General features: G+C 41.7%; 1 protein-coding gene across 2 annotated transcripts in view; it reads right to left on the bottom strand.

The window, feature by feature from the left end:
• The window catches only part of COL11A1 (collagen type XI alpha 1 chain), a 700,769-nt gene that overhangs the window by 367,588 nt on the left and 305,452 nt on the right, over positions 1-27,729 (bottom strand). The window contains exons 6-7 of one of the 2 annotated variants that reach the window (XM_030205575.1): positions 10,761-10,847; positions 3,937-3,993 (exon numbers count right to left, since the gene is read on the bottom strand). The exons of the other annotated variant lie outside the window; for it this stretch is intronic. Coding sequence (XP_030061435.1) covers positions 3,937-3,993; positions 10,761-10,847 — 144 coding nt within the window. The remainder of the gene's footprint in view (positions 1-3,936; positions 3,994-10,760; positions 10,848-27,729) is intronic. 2 annotated transcript variants of the gene reach the window in all.

Below are 27,729 nucleotides of genomic sequence, written 5' to 3'. Positions count from 1 at the left end.
ACTAGTTGATACTTTTCCCCCTTTTTTTCAATATGGACATTGTGACATGCTAGTTTAATTTTTGATTCTGTAACTATGCACATATTTTCATTAGTATTTGTTTGCAGGTGGTCATATACATAGATTATGGGTGGAGCATGGGCAGGGTACACAGTTACTTGCATAACTTTAACTTGGAAAAGAGACGGATGAGGGGAGATATGACTGAGGTCTTTCCGAGCACTCTACCAAAACCCTCATCCACACCCTTGTCACCTCTCGTTTAGACTACTGCAATCTGCTTCTTGCTGGCCTACCACTTCACCTCTCCCCTCTCCAGTCGGTTCAAAACTCTGCTGCCCGTCTCGTCTTCCGCCAGGGTCGCTTTACTCATACTACCCCTCTCCTCAAGACCCTTCACTGGCTCCCTATCCGTTTTCGCATCCTGTTCAAACTTCTTCTACTAACCTATAAATGTACTCACTCTGCTGCTCCCCAGTATCTCTCCACACTCGTCCTTCCCTACACCCCTTCCCGTGCACTCCGCTCCATGGATAAATCCTTCTTATCTGTTCCCTTCTCCACTACTGCCAACTCCAGACTTCGTGCCTTCTGTCTTGCTGCACCCTACGTCTGGAATAAACTTCCTGAGCCCCTACGTCTTGCCCCATCCTTGGCCACCTTTAAATCTAGACTGAAAGCCCACCTCTTTAACATTGCTTTTGACTTGTAACCGCTTGTAACCACTCGCCTCCACCTACCCTCCTCTCTTCCTTCCTGTTCACATTAATTGATTTGATTTGCTTGCTTTATTTATTTTTTGTCTATTAGATTGTAAGCTCTTTGAGCAGGGACTGTCTTTCTTCTATGTTTGTGCAGTGCTGCGTAAGCCTTGTAGTGCTATAGAAATGCTAAATAGTAGTAGTAGTAGTAGTAGTAGGTCTACAAAATCCTGAGTGGTGCAGAATCAGTAGAAGTGAATCAATGTTTTACTCGTTCCAAAAGTACAAAGATTAGAAAACACTCAATGAATTTACATGGAAATAAATTTAAAACAAATAGAAGGAAATAGTTAAGCTCTGGAACTCTTTGCTGGAGTATGTGGTAATAGTGGTTAGTGTATCTGGGTTTTAAAAAGGTTTGAAAAGTTTTTGGAGGAAAAGTCTATAGTCTGCTATTGAGACAGTTATGGTGGAAGCCACTGCTTGCCCTGGGATTGGTAGCATGGAATATTGCTATTATTTGGGATTCTAAAGGCAAAATAGGGGATATAACAATCAAACTCCCTTGGCACATAATCAAACAAAACAAGAGGAGTGAAAATAGCATAGTAGCAGAAATGATGGTAACGCTGGTAGGCATCAGATAAAGATATGTAACAAGAACTATTGGATCTCTTTCAGTGCACAGCTGTTTCAAATCTGAGTTAAAAAAAAAATCTTATCAATCATTTGCCTCTATAGCTTTAATTTTTAACTTTCATACTAAAGGCAAGAAAAAAAAAGATGACCACTTAGCTTCATCCACTAAACATGGGTAAGTGCTATATAGGACTATACCAGTTTAGTCCTATACATTGCTGTATCCATGTTTAGTGGATGAAGCTAAGTGGTCATCTTTTTTCTTGAAACTTTTTCTGTAAATTAGCTTATCCAGTACAGATGCCATTTTCATCATAGAAGTTTGTTGGATGTTGCTTTTAGTATGAAAGTTGTAGAGGCAAATGATTGATAAGAAATAAAAAGAACTAAGAGATCCAATAGTTCTTGCTACAAATCTTTATCTGATGACTTTCAGTGTTACCACCATTTGTGCTACTGTGCTATTTTTACTCCACTATTTGGGATTCTGCCAGGTACTGTGACCTGGATCGGCCACTGTTGGAAGCAGGATACTGGTCTAGATGGCCCATTGGTTTGACCCAGTATGATTTTTCTTATGTTCTTAGCTTTTAGGATAATATAAGTTATACACATATCTCCGGAACATAGGTGGATATATTTATTTCATGTATATGGCTGCTGTAAGTGCTCATGCCTAAGTGCATACATGTGCATTTATTCTGTTAAGCAAGTATTTAATAAAGGAAAGTTGGCACCTCCATTCCTTTATAGCATAGGCTCCTACCTGGTGCCTTCTGAACTCCTAACTAGGAGTGTATGCTTATAGAATTACCCCCTTAGCATGGGACAATTCCCATTATAACTGACAAACACAGACTGGGATGGGAACTATGCAAGGGATGGGTGAGACCAGTGCCTTATACGTTCACACATGAGGTTTCTGTGGTTTCAAGGTTTGGTGTAGAGTTTAGTCTGCTCGTAAGTAGCTGGTCATTAACTCATGTTTGCAAATATAGCCTATATCTATAGGTAAATTATTTTCTAAAAATGGTGTGATTTTATATTTAGGGAGCATAATTAACTTAGCAATCTCAGACACAGTTTTACACAAACTCCACAGTCTTATACAATCTCTTGGTTTATGGCATTGTTTTCTAGACTCAACGAGATAATTACAGCCTTTTAACACTTCATTAGATTGTTTACTGAAAACTTAGGTTCTGTTAAGTTTTTGCATCCAAAGAGAGAGCCATCAGAGGGACTGGACAGGTGATTCATCACCCCTACATTAAGTTGCATGGGTATAATATGCAATTTGGAGATTTCTGTAATTAGAAGAAATTGTATACCTTGCAAGAGAAAACATAGCCATACAATGATTTGTCTCCATTTATCTAAGCCTACGATGATATCCATGGTTTTAATAGGTTGTAGTGTGGATATATGATGAATACTATACATGAATTCAATATCAGGACTAGTGTGATGTTGTACCACATCCTCAATATCTCTTCATTCAGATCTTTCAAAACAATTAGAAAACAATCACATTGCCATTATATATCCAAAATTAAAATACAAGTAATGATACTGAATAAATAGAGGGGCTGCCAGAGTTATCTTTCATCCACTCTGTGACCTTAATGATAATATAGGGGTCCTTTTATTGGTTCTAGGTCAGTTTCTACTGGACAGTTTCCACTCACCAAACTGCCACCTAGGACAATTACCACCTAACCAATTCCCACTGCTCCAGAGAGCTGAGAGAGAGAAGGCTGAGTGAAGAGCGACATGCACGCTGAAGCGCTGCTGCTACGCGAGTCACACCGACGAGGTGAGGAGTTTTAAAATTCCAATGGAGGGAGAGAGGGGTGCCTGTAACGGAGGGAGGGAGGGAGCCTGTAACAGAGGGAGGGAGGTGCCTGTAACAGAGGGAGGGAGGCTACATTCGGACTATAAGACGCACCCCCCCATTTTCCTCCAAAATTTGTGAGGAAAAAAGTGCGTCTTATAGTCCGAAAAATACGGTACTTTATAGAATACATATAGACATATTTTTTTCAGTGTATGCTTTTCAGGCGCCATATATAGAATCTAGCCCATTATTTGTAATAGGAAAATTATGGAACCACAAATTCCAAACTCTAAGAGAATTTTCAAGGGATTCCACCTTATGGTGCAAAACTAGGGAATCTTTAATAGCAGAAACCAAAGTATTCTGTAATGTAGATAATTTTTTTCTCCAGAGTATGAACCTGAGTCTTAATCTCAACAAGAGTCTTGAACTTTGTAACCATTTAGGATGTAAAGGTACATAAATAAATTCACTAGCAACAATGAATATATAAGAACTTAAAGGGGTCTTTTACAAAGGCATTCTAGCATTTTTAGTGCGTACTAATGATTAGCACGTGCTAAATGCTAGAGATGCCCATAGGATTGTATGGACATCTCTAGTGTTTAGCGCATGCTTATTTTTAACGCACGCTAAAAACGCTAGCATGCCTTTGTAAAAGGGGCACTAAGTGAAATTAAAAGTATGATCTGCTCATTGGAGTAAAAGCTACAGGTGTTTAAAATTTACAAATTCAAAGTTGTATTTTGTTTAACATACCATTGGACCCGATCTTCCAGTAAGACCCATTGGACCAGGTGGACCTCTCATAGCAAGCTAAAAAATGGTAAAAGAAGAAAATTAGCAATTTTTAAGATGTGCAATGCTGGGTATTTAAAAAATATATATGTATGATGGCTTCTCAATAGTCTCCTGTCTTAGAACTGGTAAACTCAATAAATGGTAAACACAGTGGTCACTCAAAACTTATTCTAATGGGAGAAAAGGTCTCATTTGTCACTGGGATATGATATTAATTGTGAACAGCAAATGGATAGGTGAATCCCACTAGTGACTATTGTAATCATTGACCAAAAACCCCTTCCTGCCTAAATCTATGCTTTATACCTTCTCTGGGGACATACACAGAGAAGATTATCTGAGGATGACCAGAGAAGACGTGATGGGGAGATGGGGATCAGAAGCTTTTGCAGATATGCAGGAGCATTGGATGTGCGACCTTTGAAGACAAGCATGTAGAGTTTATAATGGATATGATAAGTGACAGGGAGCCAGTGTTCATGGTGGAGGAGAGGGTCAAAACAACATGCCTGATGGATGAGTTTTATTGCTGTGGACTGAATTAATTGAAGTCTTTTCAGAGAGGATAATGGAGGGTTGATGTACAGAGAACTGCAATAGTCTATCCGGGTGATGACCAGAGCTAAGATAAGTGAGCAAACAGACTGGGGAGAGAGGAAAGGGCAGACTATAGTGACAAATAAAGGCTAATTTTCAAAGCATATAGACTTACAAAAAGGAATTTATGTAGCTTTGTAAGTCTATGTGCTTTAAAAATGAGCACCATAATCATCAGGCTATTGATCTTCATCTTTTTAAATTTCAGCAAATCTTGGGAACTACATTATACAGGAAGAATGCAAATGGAAACAAATGTTTTAAATGTTTTCACACCTTCCACCCTCATAAGTTGAAAGAAAGATTGCCAATTAGTCAATTTTTCCGACTGCGCCACATTTGTTCATCAGTCTTAAAATTATCACTGATATAACAAGGTTAACCTATATCGGTTACGAAAAAGGCATATTTATAAGCATGCTATTCACAAAAAGAGTTGTTATTGCAATATAAAGGTCAAGAACAGGAGGATGTGCTCAAATTTGTCCTCCCATGTTCTAAGTTATCTTTAGCGATTATCAGGACAATCCATGAACACTGGCATATACTACAATTGTTAAATGTATCATTGGAACTGCCTATTATGGTACTGCACTGTGACAAATCAATTGGGAAATATTTGTGAGCTCTCCAGAAGGGAGTGAGGACTATGGATCAAGAACTGGGTCATTCTGTATGTGGCCATTACCAATAGTATGAGACTGCCCCGGTGGTAATGGGTTGAACTTGTCCAGACACTAATTGATGTCTTAAAGCCAGAGCATCTACTACCTGTAATACATCTTTTGCAATTTATGCTTTTGTATGTCCTTGTAAGAAAGTCCAAAATTTATAAGGGTAACTTTTAAGCTCCTAGATTAAGATAAATTTTCAGCTGAAAACACTTAGGGGCCCTTTTACTGAAGCTTAGCGCACAGTAATGGAATTAGTGCATGCTAAATGTTAAGAGATCCACAGGTATAAAATGGGCATCTTAGCATTTATGCATGTGCTATTTCCATTAGCATGCACTAAGCTTTGGTAAAAGGGCCCCTAAGTGTCCTTTTATTAAGTTGTGGTAATAAATGGCTTTAGTGCACCCTAACACAGGTCATTCTTGTACACTAAGGCCACGTGGTGGCCATTAAAAAAATCCAATTTATTTCATTACTAGTAAAAAAAGGCCCGTTTCTGACACAAATGAAACGGGCGCTAGCAAGGTTTTCCTCGGAGTGTGTATGTTTGAGAGAGTGTATGTGAGAGTGTGTGTGAGAGAGAGAGTGAGTCTCGGTGCGAGTGTGTCTGTGAGAGAGAGAGAGTGTGTGTGTGAGAATGAGAGTATGTGCAAGTGCATATGTGAGACACAGTGTATGAGAGAGAGAGAGTGTGTTTCACACAGATACAGTGTGTGTGAGAGAGAGAGAGATTGTGTGAGAGACACAGACTCTCTGTGAGACTGAGTGTATGAGACCAAGAGAGTGTGTGAGTGACTGTGTGACACATAGAGAGTGAATGTGATACAGTGTGAGACATAGAGTGTGTAAGAGACAGTGTGTGAGAGTGAGAGAGAGAAAGAAAGACATTGACTGTAAGAGAGAGAGAGTATGTGTGAGAGAGAGAGAGTGTGTGACAGAGATACCTCCCCCCCCCCTCTCTGGTGTCAGCCCCCCTCCCTCCCTCTCTCTGGTGTCAGCCCCCCCCCCCCCCCTCTCTGGTGTCTGAGCGTTACTGTGCAGGACGCTGAGCTCTGGCTGTTCTTCAAGGAACTGACCAATCCTATTTAATAGAATGCACCTCCAACATTCTGAAGCTGAGAAACCTCATGTGGTTGGTCATTTCTGCTTGTGACAAACCCGGAAATACGTGATGTCAATTCAGGAGATAGATACAGAGAGCAGGAATGCCTCAGCCATGCAGTCAGCTTCAGAATGTTGGAGGTGCATTTTATTATATAGGATGGCTGTGCGCTGTTACTGTTAGTGAGCAGTTATTTAAACAAATTATCGCATGAACACTTGTTACCACTTTATAGGCAGTAAGGACCAGGGGCGTAGCTACGGGTGGGCCTGGGTGGGCCCAGGCCCACCCAATTTCAGCTCAGGCCCGCCCAGCGCCAGCCCCAGCTCCCATTGCCGGCCACTGCTGCTTTTCCTGATGAGCAGCAGGGCCGGCGCTACAAAAAGAAGAAGCGCTCAGCTGATTGAGCTGAGCGCCAACGCTAAGACTCGACGAGAAAAAATGTTTTAAAAAAAAACGCGGCACCGCAGGCAGCCTCGAAGCATTGGCTGCTGGCTCTGCAGGCCCCGCCCGTCTCTTACATCACTGCCCCTGCTTCGCTCCAGGGGCAGTGACGTAAGAGACGGGAGGAGCCTGCAGAGCCAGCAGCCAATGCTTCAGGCTGCCTGCGGTGCCGCGTTTTTTTAAAAACATTTTTTCTCGTCGCGTTGGTGCTCAGCTCAGTCAGCTGAGCGCTTCTTCTTTTTGTAGCGCCGGCCCTGCTGCTCATCAGGAAAAGCAGCAGTGGCCGGCAATGGGAGCTGGGGCTGGTGTGCCTGAATCGGGAGAGGGAAAATGGATGGCAGGATGGTGAGAAAGAGGGAAAATGGAAGGATGGGGAGAGAAAGAGGGAAAACAGATGGGAGGATGGCAGAGAAAGAGGGAAAACGGAAGGATGGGGAGAGAAAGAGGGAAAACAGATGGGAGGATGGCAGTGAAAGAGGGAAAACGGAAGGATGGGGAGAGAAAGAGGGAAAACAGATGGGAGGATGGCAGAGAAAGAGGGAAAGCGGAAGGATGGGGAGAGAAAGAGGGAAAACAGATGGGAGGATGGCAGAGAAAGAGGGAAAACGGAAGGATGGGGAGAGAAAGAGGGAAAACAGATGGGAGGATGGCAGAGAAAGAGGGAAAACAGAAGGATGGGGAGAGAAAGAGGGAAAACAGATGGGAAGATGGCAGAGAAAGAGGGAAAACGGAAGGATGGGGAGAGAAAGAGGGAAAACAGATGGGAGGATTGCAGAGAAAGAGGGAAAACGGAAGGATGGGGAGAGAAAGAGGGATAACAGATGGGAGGATGGCAGAGAAAGAGGGAAAATGGAAGGATGCGGAGAGAAAGAAGGAAAACAGATGGGAGGATGGCAGAGAAAGAGGGAAAATGGAAGGATGGGGAGAGAAAGAGGGAAAACAGATGGGAAGATGGCAGAGAAAGAGGGGAAACGGAAGGATGGGGAGAAAAAGGGGGAAAACAGATGGGAGGATGGCAGAGAAAGAGGGAAAATGGAAGGATGCGGAGAGAAAGAGGGAAAACAGATGGGAGGATGGCAGAGGAGGGGAGATGGATGAAAGGATGCAGAGAAAAAGGGGAGAGACTGGAAGGATGTGGAGAGAGAAGGGACACTGAACAGAAAAGGGTAGAGAGATAGACACTGGTTAGAAGGAGGGAGAGAGACATTAGATGGAAGGATCAGGAGAGAGGGTAGATGGGTGGAAGGATGGGGAGAGAAAGAGGGAAGACGCTGGATGGAAGGGTAGGGAGAAAGAGGTGACACGATGGAAGGATGCAGAAAGAAAGAGGGGAGACTATTGGAAGGATGGGGAGACAGAGGGGAGAGACTGGAAGGATGGGGAGAGAAAGAGGAGAGCTGCTGCATGGAAAGGGGGAGTAGTGAAAGATTGGAGAATAAGAGGAAGGGGCATGGGGAGAACAAGGGTGAGAAAAAGATGAAAAGCCATAAGTAGATGAAGGAAATTAAAGAATGGATAGTAAGAATGAATTAAATCTGGACACAGAGAGAGGCAGAAAAATATTGAAGAAAGCAAAGAAAAAGGAGAGAAAAATGCCAAATGGCCAGGAAACCCTGGCAGAAGAGTTAAGCGAAAACGAAGGAAAGCAGAATCTAGAGACTGGGAGCAACACAATGAGAAAAAGTAAATGGCCATACAACAAAGGTAAAGAAAATAATTTTATTTTTAATTTAGGATAAAGTAATATGGTGTTAATTAAGTTTCAGAGACCAATACTTCCTTCCTTAGGTCAGGAGAGGATACCGTAACAGCATTATACTGACCTGAGGCAGGAGGTTTTGGCCTCTGAAAGCTCATTGAAAAGGGTGTTAGGTTATTAAATAAATTGTCTGAAATTGGACGCACTGAAAAGCAGAACTTTACCCTGTGTGACAAATGCATCTGAGTGTGAATAAATTTTGCTGGGGGGAGGGGGGAATTTTGTGCCCACCCACTTTGGGTTCAGGCCCACCCAAAATTGGCAGTCTGGCTACGCCACTGGTAAGGACTTTCACATTATCCATGAACTAACCAATAAGCATGCGGTAAAGTAAATGCACTAACTGGTTAGTGCAGGAATGCCCACTCTCCATCCCAACAAACCCCTTAAAAATAAAAAAAAAATATTAACTGTGCACTTAGCACACACACATGCAAAAAAAAAAAAAAAATAACATGGGATGATTCCCACTTTGGACCATTTTTTGTTGAGTTAGGCGTGCATCAGTGCCTAACACACCTTAGTAAAAGGACCCCTAAGTTTGGCTGAAAATTGGATACAAACCCATAAATTCTGCATATGATGCCTTAAGTTGTGCATGCTGATTTGGCCGTATGTCCAAATTGCGTGCACAACTTAATTGATTAACAAGCCAATCAGTGCTGACAATTGGTACTTAACAACCAACTAGCAGCACTAATTGGCTTTAATTAGAATGCACACACACAACTTTCTACGCGTATTCTACAACACGGTATGCGTAAATTCTAATGCGCACAGTCAAAACGGGGGCATGGCCATGGGTGTGGAATGGGCGGGTTGTGAGTGTTTCAAAAAACTATGCGCACTATTATGGAATACACCCGATCTGGGTCTAACTTAGGCACAAGTATTTAGGCCTGGTTTTAGATGGCCAAAATGGATTCGCCTAAATTTTAGTCACAAGAACAGTGTATGAGCATATTCTATAAACGATGTCTATCTTTAGGTGTAGTTTATAAAATCATGCTAACTGCGTGGTTTTTCAGTGATGATTTTTAAGGAACAATTTCTAGAATTTGGCCCAGATTGTATTGTAGTCCTAGTCCTCTTCTGCCTCAGTTATAACTTTGTAAACCATCTTGTCCATCTACTCATTAGGCAGTATATCAAGGAATTAATCAACATAAACAAAAACCAATTTAGGAGCTCAGCTTTCTTTGAGCATTAGACCCAATATTAATGTACAACATTTTAAGCTAACACAGATCCCATATTGTTTAGAGTCTTCAAACTTTGTAATTGGAATCTTTTTATTTAGTAGGTAATAGAAAGAGGATTCTAGTTTTGTGACAGTGATTGAAATTATTTTAATATATAATAAGTGCATCTGGAACTCTTGTCTTCCAAAGTCCTCATTCTCCTTAATCCCTAGTTGTATATTTCCATCCCCCAAATGAAACCAAGTTAAAACTACATTCTCACCTCTTAATTGCCAGTGTGAGCCTCCTTTTGCCACAGCTTGGTAAAAGAGGCCCTTCATTTTAAAGGATTTTTAGTGATTTGTTTATATCGTTTCTTTACAAAAACTTTAAGGTGATAAAAGGAGGTGGGACAACTTCCCTATGAGGAAAAGCTAAAGTGGCTAGGGCTTTTCATCTTGGAGAAAAGACAGCTAAGGGGAGATATGATAGAGGTCTATAAAATAATGAATGGATTGGAGCGAGTAGACATGAATTGCTTGTTTACTCTTTCCAAAAATACTAAGACTAGGGGGCATACAATGAAACTACAAAGTAGTAAATTTAAAATAAATTGGAGAAAATATTTCTTCACTCAAGGTAAACTCTGGAATTCTTTGCCAGAGAATGTAGTAAAAGCGATTAGCTTAGTGGGGTTTAACAAATGTTTGGACAGTTTTCTAAAAGAAAAGTCCATAAGCCATTATTAAAATGGACTTGGGGAAAATCCAGTGCTTATTTCTAGGATAAGCAGCATAAACTGTACTGTTTTAGGATCTTGCCAGTTACTTGGAAACAGGATGCTGGGCTTGATGGACCTTCAGTCTGTCCCAGTATGGCAATAGTTATGCACTTATGTTTTTGGGCATACACATACAGGGCATAAAAGTATACTGAGATATCTCAGCAGCTTTGTAAAGATTCATGGCTTCAGAGCACTGAATTGTAAAGTTTTTGTTTTTAAATAGTTTGAAAATGATATTTACCCTGGCCTGCTGAAGTATAGCCTGGGCTTGAGCTTCCTGTGCTGAGACAGCTGGACCCTTCTCACCGCCGCCACCAGCAAATCGGAACTGTAACCATTTGAAAGAGAAAAAGAAAATCATTACAGACTGAATGAAACATAGATCAAGTATTCACTTCATTTGAAATAACTTTGTATCTCATACTGACTAGATTAGTTTGCAGAGAAGAGTCACGTGACTTACAATCAGTAATTGGAAACAGGGTACTTGTGATTTGTTTTCCTGATTATGATCCCTGATTTAGAGAAGAATCTGAGTTTGCAACTCCAAATTTGTTTTTATTATTGTGATAAATCTCTAACTGTTAATTTAGATTGTGATCAGAATGTGGCATTGCAATCTGGAAAAGAAATCAAGAGCCATGATTAGTAAAGTACTCAGGACATCTGTAATGACTTCATGATAGGTCAGTACTAGTGATGGAACTTTAGAACATATTTAGAAGAAAGGGCTTACAATGTGGAAACTAGGGCCGCTGAGAGGGGAGGGGCAAAATTCTCCAGTGCCTGGCCTTCAAGGAGGGCCTGCCCAGAACTGGTTTGGCTCAGATGGTTTCTTCTGCTCCTGTGTGCCACAGCAGTGCCAGGTTAACATGTTATCGTGTTAACTCTGCTTTCTGCTCTACCAGCTAGAGGTCCTTCTTCCTGCCTCATCCCGCTTCCTGTTTGAAGTACTTCCTGTTTGGTCACAGCAGGAAGAAAGACCTGTGCAGCAGAGTGGAGCAGGAGGAGACAAGCAAGTAGGCAGGCCTAGGGGGGTCTAGAGGTGCGCACAGGCCCAGCGGGACCCCAGGGGGCCCAGGAACACACACAAGCCCAGGAGGACCTCATGGAGACAGGGGGGGGTGCATGCAGGGTGTTTGCCCCGGGCCCGGCTTTGTCTCTCGGCAGCCCGAGTGGAGACAGAATTCCAGTCTATGAAAACATTTTGCTGTTCACTGATTAGAGCAGTTCTAAAACCATTCTGTTCCTTCATCTGAGTTATATGGTCATGATATCATAAGGACAACATCACAGCGAAGGGGACAAGATGGATGATCCCAAAAAACTTATACTGGACTCGAAAAAGTTCACAGCAAAAGTTTATTGAAACAATCTGGACTCGACACGAGTCATGTTTCAGCCACTCTGGCCTGCCTCAGGTGTCCCTAAAACATACATAACACATATATGATAAAATATAAGTAATAAATTATAAAATGTAAAGACAATACGTAACATGTACATAATGAGATCAATAAAATAATAAAATATAAAGAAAATACGTGACATGTGCATAATAAGATCGATAATATAATAATATACTATAATGATACATTGATATATTAGAACTATAAGCAAAAGACCAAAATAGGCATATCAAAGAAACTGATGAATCATAGATCATTTTACATATACTGTATAACTACATATATAATCCTGCTGGAGTTGTACAAGAATGGGAGTAATGAATGCAAGACCATTAAGCATGCTGTAAGAATATACAAAGAACTTGACGTAATCCTTCACAAATATGCGACTGTTGGAAAAATATAGTCAACTATTAAGAGAGCAAGACTATTAAACATCCTATAAGAATATACAATGAACAGGATCACTCAATCCCTGCATGTGCCACTTTGTGGAAATAGCAGAACCAGCAATGGAGTTCTGAGCTTGATTGAGAGTCAACAGAAGGGAGGGAAAGGATCACACTGATGAAAGGCAATTCTCTATGTAGGCGAGCGTAGGTGCTATAGCATGTAACTGCAATGTGTATATACGTGTGGGAGAGGTATGGATAGAGCTGTCACTTAGGTGCACAGCTTACAGAATATTGTAAGTTATATGCCAGTCCTGCTATACTTAGGTGAACCCATTCATGCCTGCCACTGTCCTGGTACAACTGGATGCATCAATATGGGCTTATGCTAGCACATTCTATAACAAAACCCAGACACCCAGATGCTACTGCAGAATAGACACCCCCTGTGCAGCATTGGGGCACCTAGTTATAGAATTGCCCCATAATTCCTAAGGGTGGCAGTTCACAAATGTGTCTCTTCTTATGCTATATAAAGGGTTTCTCTACTCTGTGCAATAGTTTTGCTTTTTCTCTGTTTCTTATTTACATTTATATTAATTCTTTTCACACTTGTTTCACCAAGTCCAAGTCATGCAAGTAATGAAGTCCAAAATGTGCACACTTCTCCATAAATACAGCGCTGTCATACTGTGGACTAATCAAGTCCATAAAAGTGTAGCGATAGTCATCATATGCATCATATAAATCATTAGGGATGTTACTTGCCCAGTTAAACTGAGACTTGGAAAGGCTGCAATCTACATGTGGTTTTCTGCAGAGCTAAGAGTTCAGTGGTTGCAGTTTAACCTAGTAAAGAAGTCTGCATGAATTTACAAGTTTTATTATAGCTTGCACGGGGGGGTGTTTTGTTGGTTAAAACAAAATCAGAAGCTTGGGATATGTTCTGATATTTGTCATAGTCATCGGGTCCTATGGTAATAATTTAATAAGATTACATAGATTTCTTGTTCAAAACAATACTGTAACTCCTGTGAGATGCATTCATTTTAGAAATAGAGCATTAAGAGTTACATCAGATATGATTTATTTTATATTAACCTGTTAAGGGTTACTCATATTGAAATAAAGGGAATAATTTCCTAACCTGAAGAGAACTAGTAAATGTTAACACATGCAAAATATCAGTTAATGTGTTCCGTGACAAACGTTATTATTTGCAGTGAGGCCTATGAACTAATAATACATGTTAACATGGGTTAATGATTACCGCAGCTGTCCACACATTAGTGAATCCCTCAGTAATTCTGGATAATACACCTTTACCAAAGAGGCTCCTGCACAGTTAACGTAACAATATAACACAACAGCTTGTTCTTATAATCTGCAAAAGCCTTACAGTTCAATGTGGATCACAATTTAAAAAACCAAATTGGACACAACAAGGAATTACAAACAGCTATAAAACAATCATTACAAAGTAAAACATAAAATATAAACCCATAACAAAATAATTGTACTACCCCTGACACACAAATTTCTTAAAATGAGAAGTCTTAATCCAACACCTGAAGTAGCAATTAACAAAAAGATTGAAATTTCTATACCCCACCAAGCAGGCCTGGAACGCCAACAAATATTCCACATACTTCAACTTTTTCCTACCCCTCACTGAAGGGTAAGAAACAAATTATGGTTTCTCAACAAAAGGATGCTAAGGACAGACAAGCAGTTAAATAAGATGGAGCCAATCCATATAAGGACTTATACAACAAACAAGAGAATTTAAACAAAACTCTAGCTGGCACTGGCAACCAATGACATAAAAAAAGCAAAATTCAATCTGATTTTTTTCAGAGTAAAAAAATCAAACATAGGGCAGTATTCTGATTGGGTGATGCCTAGATTTTCAGCTAGTGCCACTGAAAATTTGGGGAAACTGCTGTGACACTATTGGGTTTATTCAACCACTGCCAATATTCAATGCCGCTGCCCAAATAACCAACTGGACATCTAGATCTGTATAAATTGGTGTCCTATTTAGGGTTCCACACTGAGCGGCCCATTTATTAAACCTTACCTTTAGATTGTAAGCTCTTTTGAGCAGGGACGGTCCTTCCCCATGTTAAACTTGTACAGCGCTGTGTAACCCTGGCAGCGCTATAGAAATGCTAAGTAGTAGTAGTAGTGTGGCAAATAAATCCTTGGTTTCATTCTGAGCTCCTTCTTAAATGCCAATTGCAGAGGGCTGAGTATATCTGGTGAAGAGCCAAAGCTCCTATTGATCTTGCTCACTACAGATCCAGACTCAGAGATTATAATTTTCAACTCAAAATCGCTAAACACATTTTTCATGGATCGTATCACTGAGGCCCTGAATCCTACAAAAGAGCTCTATTCAATCTTCCGTAATTTGATCACCACAAATCATGAGGCTCCATCCCACCTTATTCCCTCAGATGAGTCCTTTTCCTGTTTTTTTACCACAAAAATTATGGATCTTGTATCTTCTCTTCTTTCCCCTTCCCTAACTGGACCCATTTTTTCTCAGATGCCTTCTAATCTTTCCCCCTCTCGGGACTCGGCTCTCACGCATTCTGTGGTTACCCATCTCTATCTCAGGACCCTTGTCTTTCTATCAGTGCTTCTAACTGGTCATCGTTCCAACTTCAGACTTCTTTCTCCCTTGCTGTCACGATTGTGACTATATTCCCTGTCGGACTTGCTTTGGGGTTCCTTCAGCTAAGCCAAGTCTGTGTGTAAATCCTGAAGCCATTGTGAAAATCCTGAAATCAATTCCAGTCCAGTATAGTCCATTCTGGGATCCTGTTCCAGCCTGTTATGCTGCTAAACCCCACCCTGCTGGTGACCTCACCTGTAGTGCCTTTATTACCACCTGGGAACTTCCTAAGGTTGCCTTTGCATCGCTATAGGTCAGTCAATGTGCTGTTGCACTTCTGCTTGGTTCTGTCTGTGAGCATTTCTGCCTCCTGTTTCAGTGTGTCTGTTTGGTCAGTGGTGTTTGTTATATTCCTCTTACTTGTAGTTCTTGCTCAATCTCCTTGTGCTGGCTGCTGCCAGTGTGTATGTAATTAGCTCTCACCCTACTGCACCTGAGATTGTTCTCTCCGGTTGCAGTACTCTGTGGTGAGCCTGTTTCTCTCTAGTGTTTCTCTGTATGTTTTGTGGCTGCCTTGTGTTCAACCTTCTTACTTATAGTTCCTGCTCTGTCTGCTTGTGCTGGCTGCTGCCAGTGGGTGTGTAATTAGCCCTCACCATACTACACCTGGGATTGTTCTCTCCGGTTGTAGTACTATGTGGTGAGCCTGTTTCCCTCTGGTGTTTCTCTGTATGTTTTGTGGCTACCTTGTGTTCAGCCTTCTGTTAATGCTCAGGTATTAGGTTGTGGTTGTAGCCTAGCTTTGTGTTCTGCCTTGTCTGTCTTATTCTGTGTCTCTAGTTCCCCTCTGTCTTTTCCCTCAGTCCCTGTTCTGTGCAAGCTTGTTGTTGTATCCTGTTACCTGAGAAAGTTCCCTCAGTTCTGAGCCCTGTTTCCTGGTCCCTGTTTTGTCAAGCTTGCTTTGGAGTCCTATTCCATGTGTGAATTTCTGTATCCTGTAAGTTCTGCCGGCTGCCTGCACCTAGAGGCTCAACCCCTAGGGAACGGTGGTCAAGTGCAGGTGAAGTCTTGTTCCAGTCCGAGTGTTCTAGTCCATTGTGTTCCTGCTTTGCTTACCTATATCTGCAGCCCTTGTCTTGTTGGTGTTTAGCCCAGTGCTGGTTGGGTGGGTTTTGCCTGCCACTGCCGCTCTATGGCTGTGGTGCAAGGGCTCACAAATCCAGGTTTTACCTTGAGAGACCTGACACTTGCTAAGATCCTAGCTTCCATGAAAACAAGTTCCTGTTCTCTGGATCCCATCCCATCTGTGTGGTTGAAATCCTTTTGGCCCCCTTCCTCAACTTCTCTACCTTTTGAATCATAGGTTAACTTCCAGTAAATTTCCAACTCATTGGAAAACTGTTCTAGTTCAACCACTCCTCAAGAAACCCTCCTTAGATCCTCAAATTTTTGAACACTATCATCCAGTGTCAAATCTCAGTTTTCTATCTAAAATTCTTGAAAAAATTGTTTTTGTTCAAGCTACTTCTTTTGTCAAGAAATCCTTTGCCCGTTACCCATGCCAATCTGGTTTCTGACCTCACTTTAGCACCGAAACAATTCTTACAGACCTCCTTAGTGAAATTCACTTTTTTAAAAAATTATTTTATTTATTAATTTTAAGTTTATACACAATTAACATGCAATTGTAATACATTGAATAACATTGAATTCATATTTTACATAATATTATATAGCCATCATCATTAGCTTCATGTTATACAATTCCTTAGACCACAATAAAACAGAAGAAAATCAGGGGGGAAAATAATAAGATAATAGGAGATCTATAGGTAATTTGCATAGGTAACTGGCCTGGCCTTGTATTCTTTTACTAACATATAATAATCAGTTGGTGTTACTCACTCTTTAGATGCTTTGGTTAGCTTCTTCATTTCTAAAAAAATATTTTAGATGTTCTGGCTCAAAAAAAGTATATTTAATCCCCAAATATTTAATCATACATTTACATGGATATGCCAACAAATAATTTGCCCCCAATGCTCTCGTTTCTTCTCTATAAAACAGAATTTTTTTCCTTTTATCCTGAGTCGATTTACAGACATCAGGGTAGATCCAAATACACTGACCACAAAATGTTTTTAAGGAGTTTTTAAAATAAAGCTTCAACAGTGCATTTAGATCTTGTTAAAAAACAAATACAATTAGTAAAGTTCTCCGCTGTTCTATTTCAGGTAATGTCGTTTCTAATATTAAGGATATGTCCAACGGTTCTTGTTGAGTTTGCTGAGGAATTTGAAGAACACTTTCCCCGCTGTCACCAGAAGCAGTTTGTGTATTAACTGGTAGATAATAAATTCTGTTTAAAGGAGGTATTGCTGAGTCTGGGTACAACAGGATTTCTTTTAAATATTTTTTAAATAAGTCCACAGCAGACATAGCTTGAGTCCAAGGAAAATTCAGAATCTGCAGATTCAAACGCCTGTTGAAGTTTTCATTTTGTTCTATCTTCTTGTGGGTCGCAATTTTGTCAAGAGTTAAAGTATCGGTGATAGTTTTTAAAGATTTCATTTCTTTTTGAATTTGCTCCGTTTGCTGGGCATTTTCTTGCTTAGTTTTTTCCAAAGAGAATGTTAAGGCATCTATCTTACTCACAATTTGAGAGGTTTCTTGGGTTACTTTCAGAACTGTTTGATTAAGACTCTGTAGCGCCTTCACTTTTATCTTGACAAGCAACTTATAGTCCTGGCTATTTCACTAGACCTCTTTGCTGTTTTTGATCTTGCAAATTATAATCTACTATAATTTGCAAGATCTACTTCTTTCCCACTTCTCTTCCTTGAGTATGTTTGGTTCATTCCTAACTTGGTTCTCTTCTTTTCTCTTGGGTCGTTCATTTCAGGTCATCACTGCTTCTTCCACCTCTTCCTCTTGACCTTTGATTTGTGGTGTCCCTCAAGGATCTATCTTGTCCCCTCTTTTGTTTATTCTCTTCCTCAGCCCTTTTGCTACACTTTATACAATCGTTTGGTGTCTTATGTCATTTTTATTCTGACGATATTCTGTTGATCTGGCACACAAATCCTTTCTCTCCTTCTATCACCTCCCTATAGGAATGTCTGAATGCTGTTTCAATTTGGCTCATGGACCACAGGTTAATACTCAATAGGCAGAAAACAGTTGCCTGCAGGTTCAAAGGAGGTTGTGCTGTTCCTAGCTCCCTGTTAACTCTTTTTGACACTTCCATTACATCTGTTGAATCATTCTGTTATCTTGGAGTAATTTTGGATTCTCACTTGTCTCAGATCTGTAAAACAGATTTCTTTATTCTCAGACAGTCATGTTCTACCCAGCAATATTTTGATCATGACTCTTTTTCCATGCCCTTATCTTGTCACTACTCACTGACTCGACAACTGCAATATCATCTATCTTGGCTTCCATTATTCACTCTTGAAAAAGCTACAATCTCTCCAAAATACTGCATTGAGACTCCTTTGTCATGCCTGCTGCCATAATCATATTTTCCCCCTTATTCAAGTCCCATCACTGGCACCCCATTGAGCAGCATATTAATTTCAAGCTTCTCATTATCATTTTTAAGGCTTTTTGGACTGGCTTACCACTCTTCCTCTCTTCCCTCACCATTTCATACTCCCCCTGCTGTACTCTTCAATCTCTAAATGACCATAGACTTGTCCTTTCTGACCCTAGGTGTGCCACTTTGGAATCTACCAGACGTCAAGCATTCTTCTTTGCTGCCCCAGCCATGTGGAACTCTTTGCCTCTTACTATTCACTGTGAACTGTCCCTAAAAAAATTTCAAGACTTTGTTTAAAACATGGCTCTTCCAGCAAGGCTTTCCATCACCATCATCTTTCTAGGTGTTGTGTTTGGTTTTCACAGTTTGGAACAGCCCTCTCTCTCTTATTACCTCCTTGGTCTCTCTTTCCTCCTTTCTGTCATTGTAATGTCAGTTAATGTTGTCATATGTGCAAGCTTGTTCTTTCCTATACACCATTGTAGTTCCTTTCTTTACTTTGAGTATTGTACACCACTTTGAACTGCTCATTGGCAAAGGCAGTATAGCAAGTATGAATAAATAAATAAATAAATAGAATTAGTACACATTAAATACAAAGAAGCCTATTTTATATCTATGGGCTTCTTCGCATTTAGTGCACACTGATTTTGTCAGCATGCAGTAAGCTTTAGTAAAAGGCCCCTTGAATATTGATGGTACCCAGTTAACTTCCAGGAGCCATTCAATTCCCAGATATTGAGTATAAGAACCAGATTGAGTATAAGAACCAGAATATCCCAGGACCAATCAGTTCTCAGTTGTCATTGCTTTCAAGGCCACTGACCACAGAGGACTGCATTTTGAGAGGGAAATTTTCATTTCATTCCTCTAGGATTGTATTTGGCTTTGGCATAAAGTAATTTAAATACAATAATAAAATTTAGATTTCTGGATACTGTTACTCAATGAAAACTGAAGAAAAATATTTTTGGTTTTCAACAAAACTGAAATGAATGTATATCACTGTAAATAATATTATTCAATGAAATAAAAAGTCAACCTGAATAATGGTTTACATTTTAACATAAACTTCAGCAGTGGCCCTTTTTTGCCTCTTTGCTATTTCTGGTTTCTGCCTAATAGTAGGCACCATGTTAAATAATGAGGGGGTAAGTTTGTGGCCCATAGGAAATAAGCTTTCACTTTTCCAGAAAAATATATTACAATTTATATTTCTATTTGTTCAACTATCTGAGATAAAATTATTGCGTAACAGCATTCATGATGCCATCAATGCTTAATATTCTTTGTTATTCATTAGTGTCTTATCAAGTGTTGACTGTGAATCATAAGATTCTGACAAAGAAATACTAACTACTTACAGTAACCAAAGATATGAAAACTGTTTGAGCTTAGACCAGAATCATACAGGATTTAGAATTTGATAGAAAACATGAACCTACCAAAGGCCGCCGAGAGTTGAAGCGGCCTCGCGAGACTTCAACTCTCGGTGGCCATTTTGAATCCTGAGACCGTCGCAGCAATAGGATGCAGGGCAAGGGCAGCACTCTGGGCAGGAAATAGGGGGCTCTTTCCTGCCCTGAAGAGGTCACTAGGCCACCAGGGCAGTAGATAGTAAGAAGGGGAGGGGAGGAGAATATGTGACAGGGGTGGGGCAAAAAGCGAGAAAGGGCACGATGAGGATGCAAAAGGGGTGTGGTGTGGGCGGGGCAGGGGGCATGACATGTGTCCTCTTTTTCAGAGGACAAAATATGGCAACTCTAGTTGGAGGGATAAGTAATCTCTGAGTCAGGAAGCTCCAGAAGCAGTTAGAAAACTGGGACAGCTGGCCTGAACAAAGAAGAGATCATGCTCAGATGCTCAGAGGACCACTACCTCCTAGCCCAGCTGAGACAGGACAGTGGCATTGGCCAGTGGGGTGAGGAAGCCACCAGGAAGAAAATCAGGGTTGCGACAAGGGCTGTGAGACTGCCCAAAATACAGGCACCTTTGGAAAAGCCCCCGAAACCATACTTGCACTTAATGAGGAAGCTGGCCTGATCCCCATTTGAAGGCCCCTCTGAATACTGGAGAGAGCTGGGCAAACCAAGGTGTATACCTAAAGACTGGACTACCACACCCAGAGTCTTTGTTCCATTACTGGTGTCTGGCTCTTGAAGAAGTCGACATAGCAGTCCCTACAAAACTGGTTACGGACTGGACAATGAGGAGTCCAGAAATTGACCGGTTCATTTGTACTACAGAAGCTCCTTGTGACTGTGCTGAAATTGTCAGCTGCCTTCCTCGAGTAGCTGATGAGATGAGGGAGCACAATGGATGCAAGTTTACCTTCCAGGGGAGTACCTAAGTGATCCCCAGATTGAACCTAGATGGCTGGTGATAAAAAAATTGCCTTAACTACGTAGGGCAGACCACTACCTGAGACACCTGGTGTGAGATCTATAGCAACTAAGATACCTATATGTCCCCCTCCAGGTGATGAGTATGGTAGGAGCCCAGAGGGATGCTTGGATCCAGGAAGAAGCTTTTAATCGCCTGTATCCAGATCCGACTTATAGAGCTTATTCAGCAGACTTGTGCAGCAGCAGCAGTGGATGGACTGGCAAATAGGCCATTCATCAGGAAGCACTTAGTAGAAATAGTGGACAGATATCAGACTCACAAATACTACAATGTCAACTGTACTCTACCGAGTGGGGCCACAATGAAAAAGCCTGACTTAAAATGATACGGATGAGGAAGTGACTGAGTGGAAAAGAAAAAGAGAATTACTATTTCACTATTAGCTACCTGAGTAGAAAAGCAGAGGCATGTCAGAATAAGCAGCAGAGAATAATAGGTGTGAACTGTTATATTTTGTTAGAAGAGAGCAAAATCATGTATTAGGAAAAGCAAAAAAAACTAGGAGAATGTTATGTTGTTGTGTGCTGATTATATATCATGGAAATGTTTGGAATAAAATTGTTTGAAATTTTTCAGAGGGAGGAGAGTTTGTAGATCCCCTCTGAGAACAGAGAAAAAAAATAGATTTCCCTTAGGGAAAAGGAGAAAGAGGAAATAATTTTTGTTTAACTGGGGGTGGGAGGGAGAGTGTGACTTCCCCCTGAAAAATGCCTCTGCTCTAGGGCAGTGGGAGGGAGGATTTTCAAGAAGGTCACTAAGACAATGAAGGCTAGGATTGCCACACTGGTGGGTAGACATGGAAGAGGCCAGTCCATTTGTGCAGGGCCAGAAGCTGATAAAAGAGATGGATTAGGAGAGAACATGGTCTTTGGTTGCCCACCCCCACCGAGACCCAAGTACTGAGGGGGAAGCTCTGGACACCAAAGGGAGGAATTTCTGCCATATCTAGCAGATGAAACTCCTGCTACAGGGCAGAGGGTGCCTGCGGGCAGTTCCCAACTTGGGAATGAGAAGGGTTGCCTGGGGGAAAAGACAGCCCAGGTAGGAGAAGTGGGAGCAGTGGAGCCTCACTCCTGGCAGGACATTCAATGGGTTTTGGGACAGGAATACTGAACCAGTCAAAACTAAAAGAGAAACTGTGCTGCTGATGTATAATGACTCTTTGCAATATTTTTAAAAAGTAAAGGAGACCATCTGAAGCTGATCTTCAACTGTTATATGCCTTACATACATAGTAAGTGACGGCTGACTACATATCAATTTGTGAGTTTGAACCGTTTTCAAGTTGTTGTTAAATAAAACCAGTTTGAAGTTTAATTCAACAACTGCTGGTTCTTCTTGAATGAGAGTGGTCTTCAGAGTACCCAGAGAAAGATTACCCATTGGTTTACCGGGATTTAGCCTGGCCTCGGCCTGCGCCCTGCTCACTCACTCAGCCTTAATCGAGGGGCAACCCAGAGGCCACATGGGGATAGACTTAATGATCAGTATGTGTATTTTGGAAGAAAGGAATGAAATAAAAGGAAGCTAGAATGGGGAGGGGGCCTACATCTAATCCTAAACCTCTGAGAACTGAACATGTTCATTGTCTGGAAAAAATTCAAAATTAATTAATTGGACTCCATGGAAATAATTGGCTAGCCTTTCTTGATTTAAAGGATGCTTGCACTCACATACCCATTAATCCAAAACACAGTTGTTTTTTTGCTCTTCAAGATCCTTGGAGATAATTTCCAATACAGAGTTCTTTCATGTGGTTTCTCAGCATGTTCAGCATCCCTTCAAGTATTCAAGAAATGTGTGGCTTTTGAAGCAGTTCACTTACATTATATGGTGATATTCATTTTTCAGTACTTGGATGAATCTCTGGTATCTGGAAGTACTGCATGTGTAGTTTCCGATTCACTCCAGACCATTATAGAAAACTTCAAGTCTTAGGGTTTGCCATCAGCATTCCAAAACCAAATCTAAACTTCAGGACTCTAATCAAGAAGATACCTGCAGCATGGGACCTTACTATAGTGCTCTCAGCTGAAGAAGCATTTGCAAACGTCCATCCTGAAGTACCAATTTACTTTATGGGGGAATTATGCACACAGTTTGTAAAAATTCTGTACACAATATTTTAAAGTTCTGCAAAATTCTGAATTGCTTATTTGTAAGGGTTTATATACAGTGCAATCCTTAAGTGCAAGGGCCTGGGACCAAAGAAATACATGCAGTTAACCGGAAAATGCACTTAACCGTTGTGACACAAAGAAGCTTGACATCTGATAAACATATGTACAGTACTGTTTATTCTTATATGTACAGTATACAGTCTCAGTTAACTGACAGGCTGGCTTGAAGTAATCAGTTATAGTCCTCTGTACATTCTTGGATCTGTGCATTCCATAGACTACGTCTGCCAGACGGTAAAAACTGTCATAGCATGTGTGTATATCCTACTATATAAATGAAGAGTGACCGACATGCCGCACATGCGCAGAACAGTATAGCTGTTCTGCGCCTGCGCATCACATCACAGATCACTCCTGACGTGGTTAGAGGCAGGACGGACCAGCGTCACTACAGAAATCCAGAACGGCGGGGCAGCGTTCGCGCATGCGCGACACGTCAAGATCACTCCCAATGTGGTTAGAGGCAGATCGTAACAGCACCACTACAGAAATCCAGAATGCATGGGCAGCGTTCGCACAGAACAGCACAGCACGTCAACATCACTCCCGACGTGGTTAGAGGCAGGTCGTAACAGCGCCACTACAGAAATCCAGAACGCCCGGGCAGCGGAGATAACGCGAGCGAGCACGAGAGCCTTCAAAGGGATGCAGTTGCTAAGGAATGTAACAGAACATCGTTAGGAGGGGGTTCTTTGAATCTGGCGTCTTGGCGAAGAAAGCTGGTGATGTGATTGGGGAGGAATCAGCGGGTATGGACTGCAGCTGCGGGGACAGGAATCTGGACGGCTCTGGCCGCAGGCGCTGGGTCTAGCTGGCTAGGGTTGGAGGGGGTAGGGAGAAGGAGGTGATAGAGGGGAGATACAGGATTCATATACTTCTCTCTCCGCCCCCGAGCAGGCTGAGCTCCAGGAGCCAAACCCACCTGCTGCGGTCACAGGGACATAGAGGCAGGGGGAGCCTATAAACAGTCCAAGAAGGAACCCGAGGCCTGAGAGAGACAGTGAGCCGGGGCCACACGGTTACCTGGACAGAGGCAGACAGAGGATGTCACATTGGTGGGGCTATGACAGTCACAACGTTGTGGCTTAGCTCCTGGGGCCAGGGACCTGGGACTCCTTAGAGTAAGTGCAATACTGGGCTCCCTCTCCGCACTCACAGAGAAACTGGCAACAAGACCCATTAATTACAGTACTAATATCACAACACTTTATCCTATTCCATCCATCTATCTCTCTCTCACACGCTCTGTGTGTGTCTCTCTCTCACACAGACACACTCTCTGTCTTTCAACTCAACTCACTCTCACACTCTCTCTCTTTCACACAGACGTGCACACACACACACTTTCACTGTCTCTCTCACACACACGCGCACACACACACATATACACACTCTCTCTTTCACACAGACGCGCGCACACACACACTTTCTCTGTCACTCTCTCAAACACACTCTCACACACACACACACACACTTCCTCTGTCTCTCTCACACACATCTACACATTCTCACTCTCTCTCTCTTTACATTTCAGAAATAAAAAATCTTGCCCGTTTTAATCAGACACACACACGGGACATGGAGGGGATGGGAGGGGAGGAAAGAATCCTGCACACACACACACACACACACACACACACACACACACACACACACTCTTACCAACTGGCTATAAGGAGTGACTGACCCTCCACTGTCACAGGGACTCCTAGCACCTCTCTCACTCTCACACACGGGACACGGAGGGGATGGGAGGGGAGGAAAGAATCGCTGGACATGGAGGGCAGGGCAGAGAGGAAAACTTGCTTACACAAGAGCCTTCCTAGGGCCCATTGGCTCCACTAGTGTGTGTGTGTGTGTGTATATATATATATATATATATATATATATATATATATATATATATATATATATATATATATAAAATTACCCTAGCGTAGGACTGGAAATCCCTCCTGCCTTGTTCCTCAGCCTCCAGCCTCCCCAGTTCTCTCTCTTGGTCCAACTGAAGTTGTCTCTCTCCATCTAACTCCCAGCAAAACCCCTAATTATGTCCTTCCACAAAATCTTCTCCTGCATATAATGCCCCCACCTCTCATTCTCCCTCCCCCAAGCACACATCCCTACCTCTTATTCTTCCTCCCCCAGGCCACCTCCCATATCTCATTCTTTCTCCTCCCCTCTCCAGCTCCCCACCTATCATTGTATCTCTCCCCCCCGGCTCCCTCTCAAACTTGATTTCCCTCCACAGCAGTGGAACCCTCTCAGCTTGTTCTCTTCCCACTACAACCTCTACCTCCATGGCACAATCTCTGCTTTTTCTGCCACCTCTCCCGTCCTCATAGCAAATACTCTGCTTTCTCTGCCACCCTCCCTTCCCCAAGATATTCTCTGCTTTATCTGCCCCTTCCCATCCACATAGCGCACACTGTTTTCTCTGCCCCCTTGCATCCCTATGGCACATTTTCAGCTTTTCTTGTCCCCGCCCCTGTCCCCATGGCACACTCTCATTTTGCTCTGTCTGTCCCCCCATTCCCATGACACATTCATCTTGCTCTGCCCCCCCCCCCCCCCCACATCACATTCTCACTTTGCTCTGTCTCCCTCTCATTCCCATGGCATACAGTCAGCTGACATCAAGTGTCTCCTCAGTCTCTCTCCCCCTCTCCTGCAAAGATCATGTGGCAAGAGGAGGTGGAAGTATACCGCTGCACATTGGGTTACTTCCTCCCCCTTTCCTCGCCTAGACTTGATTGTTTATGTGAACCGCAGGGCTGTAAGGAAGCCCACACAGTTCATATGAACAGTCAGGTCTAAGCCAGCAGAGGAGGAAGTGACCCAATATGTAGCAGTTCACTTCCTCTTCCTCTTTTCTCATAATCTCTGTGGCAGAGGGAGAGAGAGACCGAGAGATCTGATGCTGGCTCTTTCACAAATTCTGTATAGCAAGTGTAGAATTCTGCACCTTCTGTGAAAATGGGAAATGCTATGCAAATTCTGCACTTTTTTTCTGGTGGTCATCACTTCCGTCTACTGTATCAATTAACTGGAAGCATTAGTGCATTACAGATTCTTTATACAGATATATAACCATGTGGTCTTGTGTACTTGTACAAAGTTCCTGCCTATAGAGGTTTCTGATTTCCACATCAGTGAGCTAGAAGTTTTGTCTCTGTTTTACTCTCCACCACATGCAAATCCACAAGACAAAATATTATATCTGACGGATTTTAAACATACCTTGCAAAGAATTAGTTCTGGCAGCAGCAGAGCATCAAAGCTGCTTGTGTTCTTTAACTCTAATATATCAGATATGTCAGTCATGAACAGAAAATTGTCCATACACCCCAGACTGTATTTCATTAAAATCAATATGTAAAACAGACAAACAAAAATAATTCCCAAAAATTGGGGGGAAAGACCTCAATGAACAAAAGATGAACCAATAATTTTTACCTTATGCATATTCCTAAAAGCTGGAGCTTACTTTCTCCGCCTGCATGTCCACTTGAGCTGTGAGGACTAGGAAATGAACTGATAGTAACCCTTGGCTTGAGAGTCACCACTTGAATACTTGTAACGATCCTGTTTATCCATGAAGAAAATGTATTTGCATTTCATATAACAGTAGTTCTCCAGTGACAGCAGGATCCTACAACCCCATAATCCCTTCTATTCATGGTTGAAGCTAGCTAGAAATGGCTGTAGGGAACCTACTGTACTGGAGTGCAGGAACACTGGCACATGCTCAGAAAACCTTTCTAGAAGTTTCTGTTCTCTCAGCGAGCAGACCCAGCTGGCTGTATCCAATGGTGTCAACACTTGTATGGCTGTAGGATCCCTGCTTCACAGTTTAGAATTGCTCTGCTTGAGATTCTGTTGCTATTATGCAATGCCCACCCATTGTTGTTGAGTTCCATCTGGTTGCCATAGAGTACACAATGAATGCAGTCCCCATTAGCAGGTTAGAATGCACTGAAGTCAGATCAACTAGACAGATGTAAAGGCAGATTTTGCAGAGGGCATCTAGACCAGAAAAGGGATGTCTACATCAGTGTGGGATCCACTCCTAAAATTGATTTGTGATCTGCGAAAGGGGAAGTGGAAATGGATGGGTTATGGCTGTAACGGAGTGTTCCTAAAATTTATATGTGTTGTTATAGAATAAAGGGGAATATACGCCTAATTTAGGTAATACATTTACACCACATTTTAGTTGGTGCAAACGGCTATGCCTAAAGTTTGGCGCGATTCCCGGGCATAAGCGCTATTTTATAAACCATGCCTAACTTTAAGCCCGGCTTATAGAATAGCGCTTTTTGGGCACCATATATAGAAACTAGCCCTAAATGCCCAATCCTTTCCATGCCCAATCACCACCCATGCCACAACCCCTGACAGAGAATTTCAGAATAATTAATGTGCAGTTTAAAGTTCCAAAACAGGTAAACTGCTGCAAAACCTCTTAAAGTGGCCAAGTGGTAGCCTGTTTCTATTTATTAACCATACATTTGCTGTTTATTGCACTGTAGTAGAAGGGCCCCTATAAATCTAATAGTCAAATTAGTTATAATATCACAAATATTCTACTTGTGTTCTTAAGGTAGGCAACTTTGTATATGAGAACTCAAGTAACATTTGAAAATTGGAAACCAAAAGGTA

This window comes from Microcaecilia unicolor, chromosome 6, assembly GCF_901765095.1.
Source record: "Microcaecilia unicolor chromosome 6, aMicUni1.1, whole genome shotgun sequence".
Lineage (NCBI taxonomy): Eukaryota > Metazoa > Chordata > Amphibia > Gymnophiona > Siphonopidae > Microcaecilia > Microcaecilia unicolor.
This window is presented reverse-complemented; position numbering and strand designations above follow the sequence as displayed.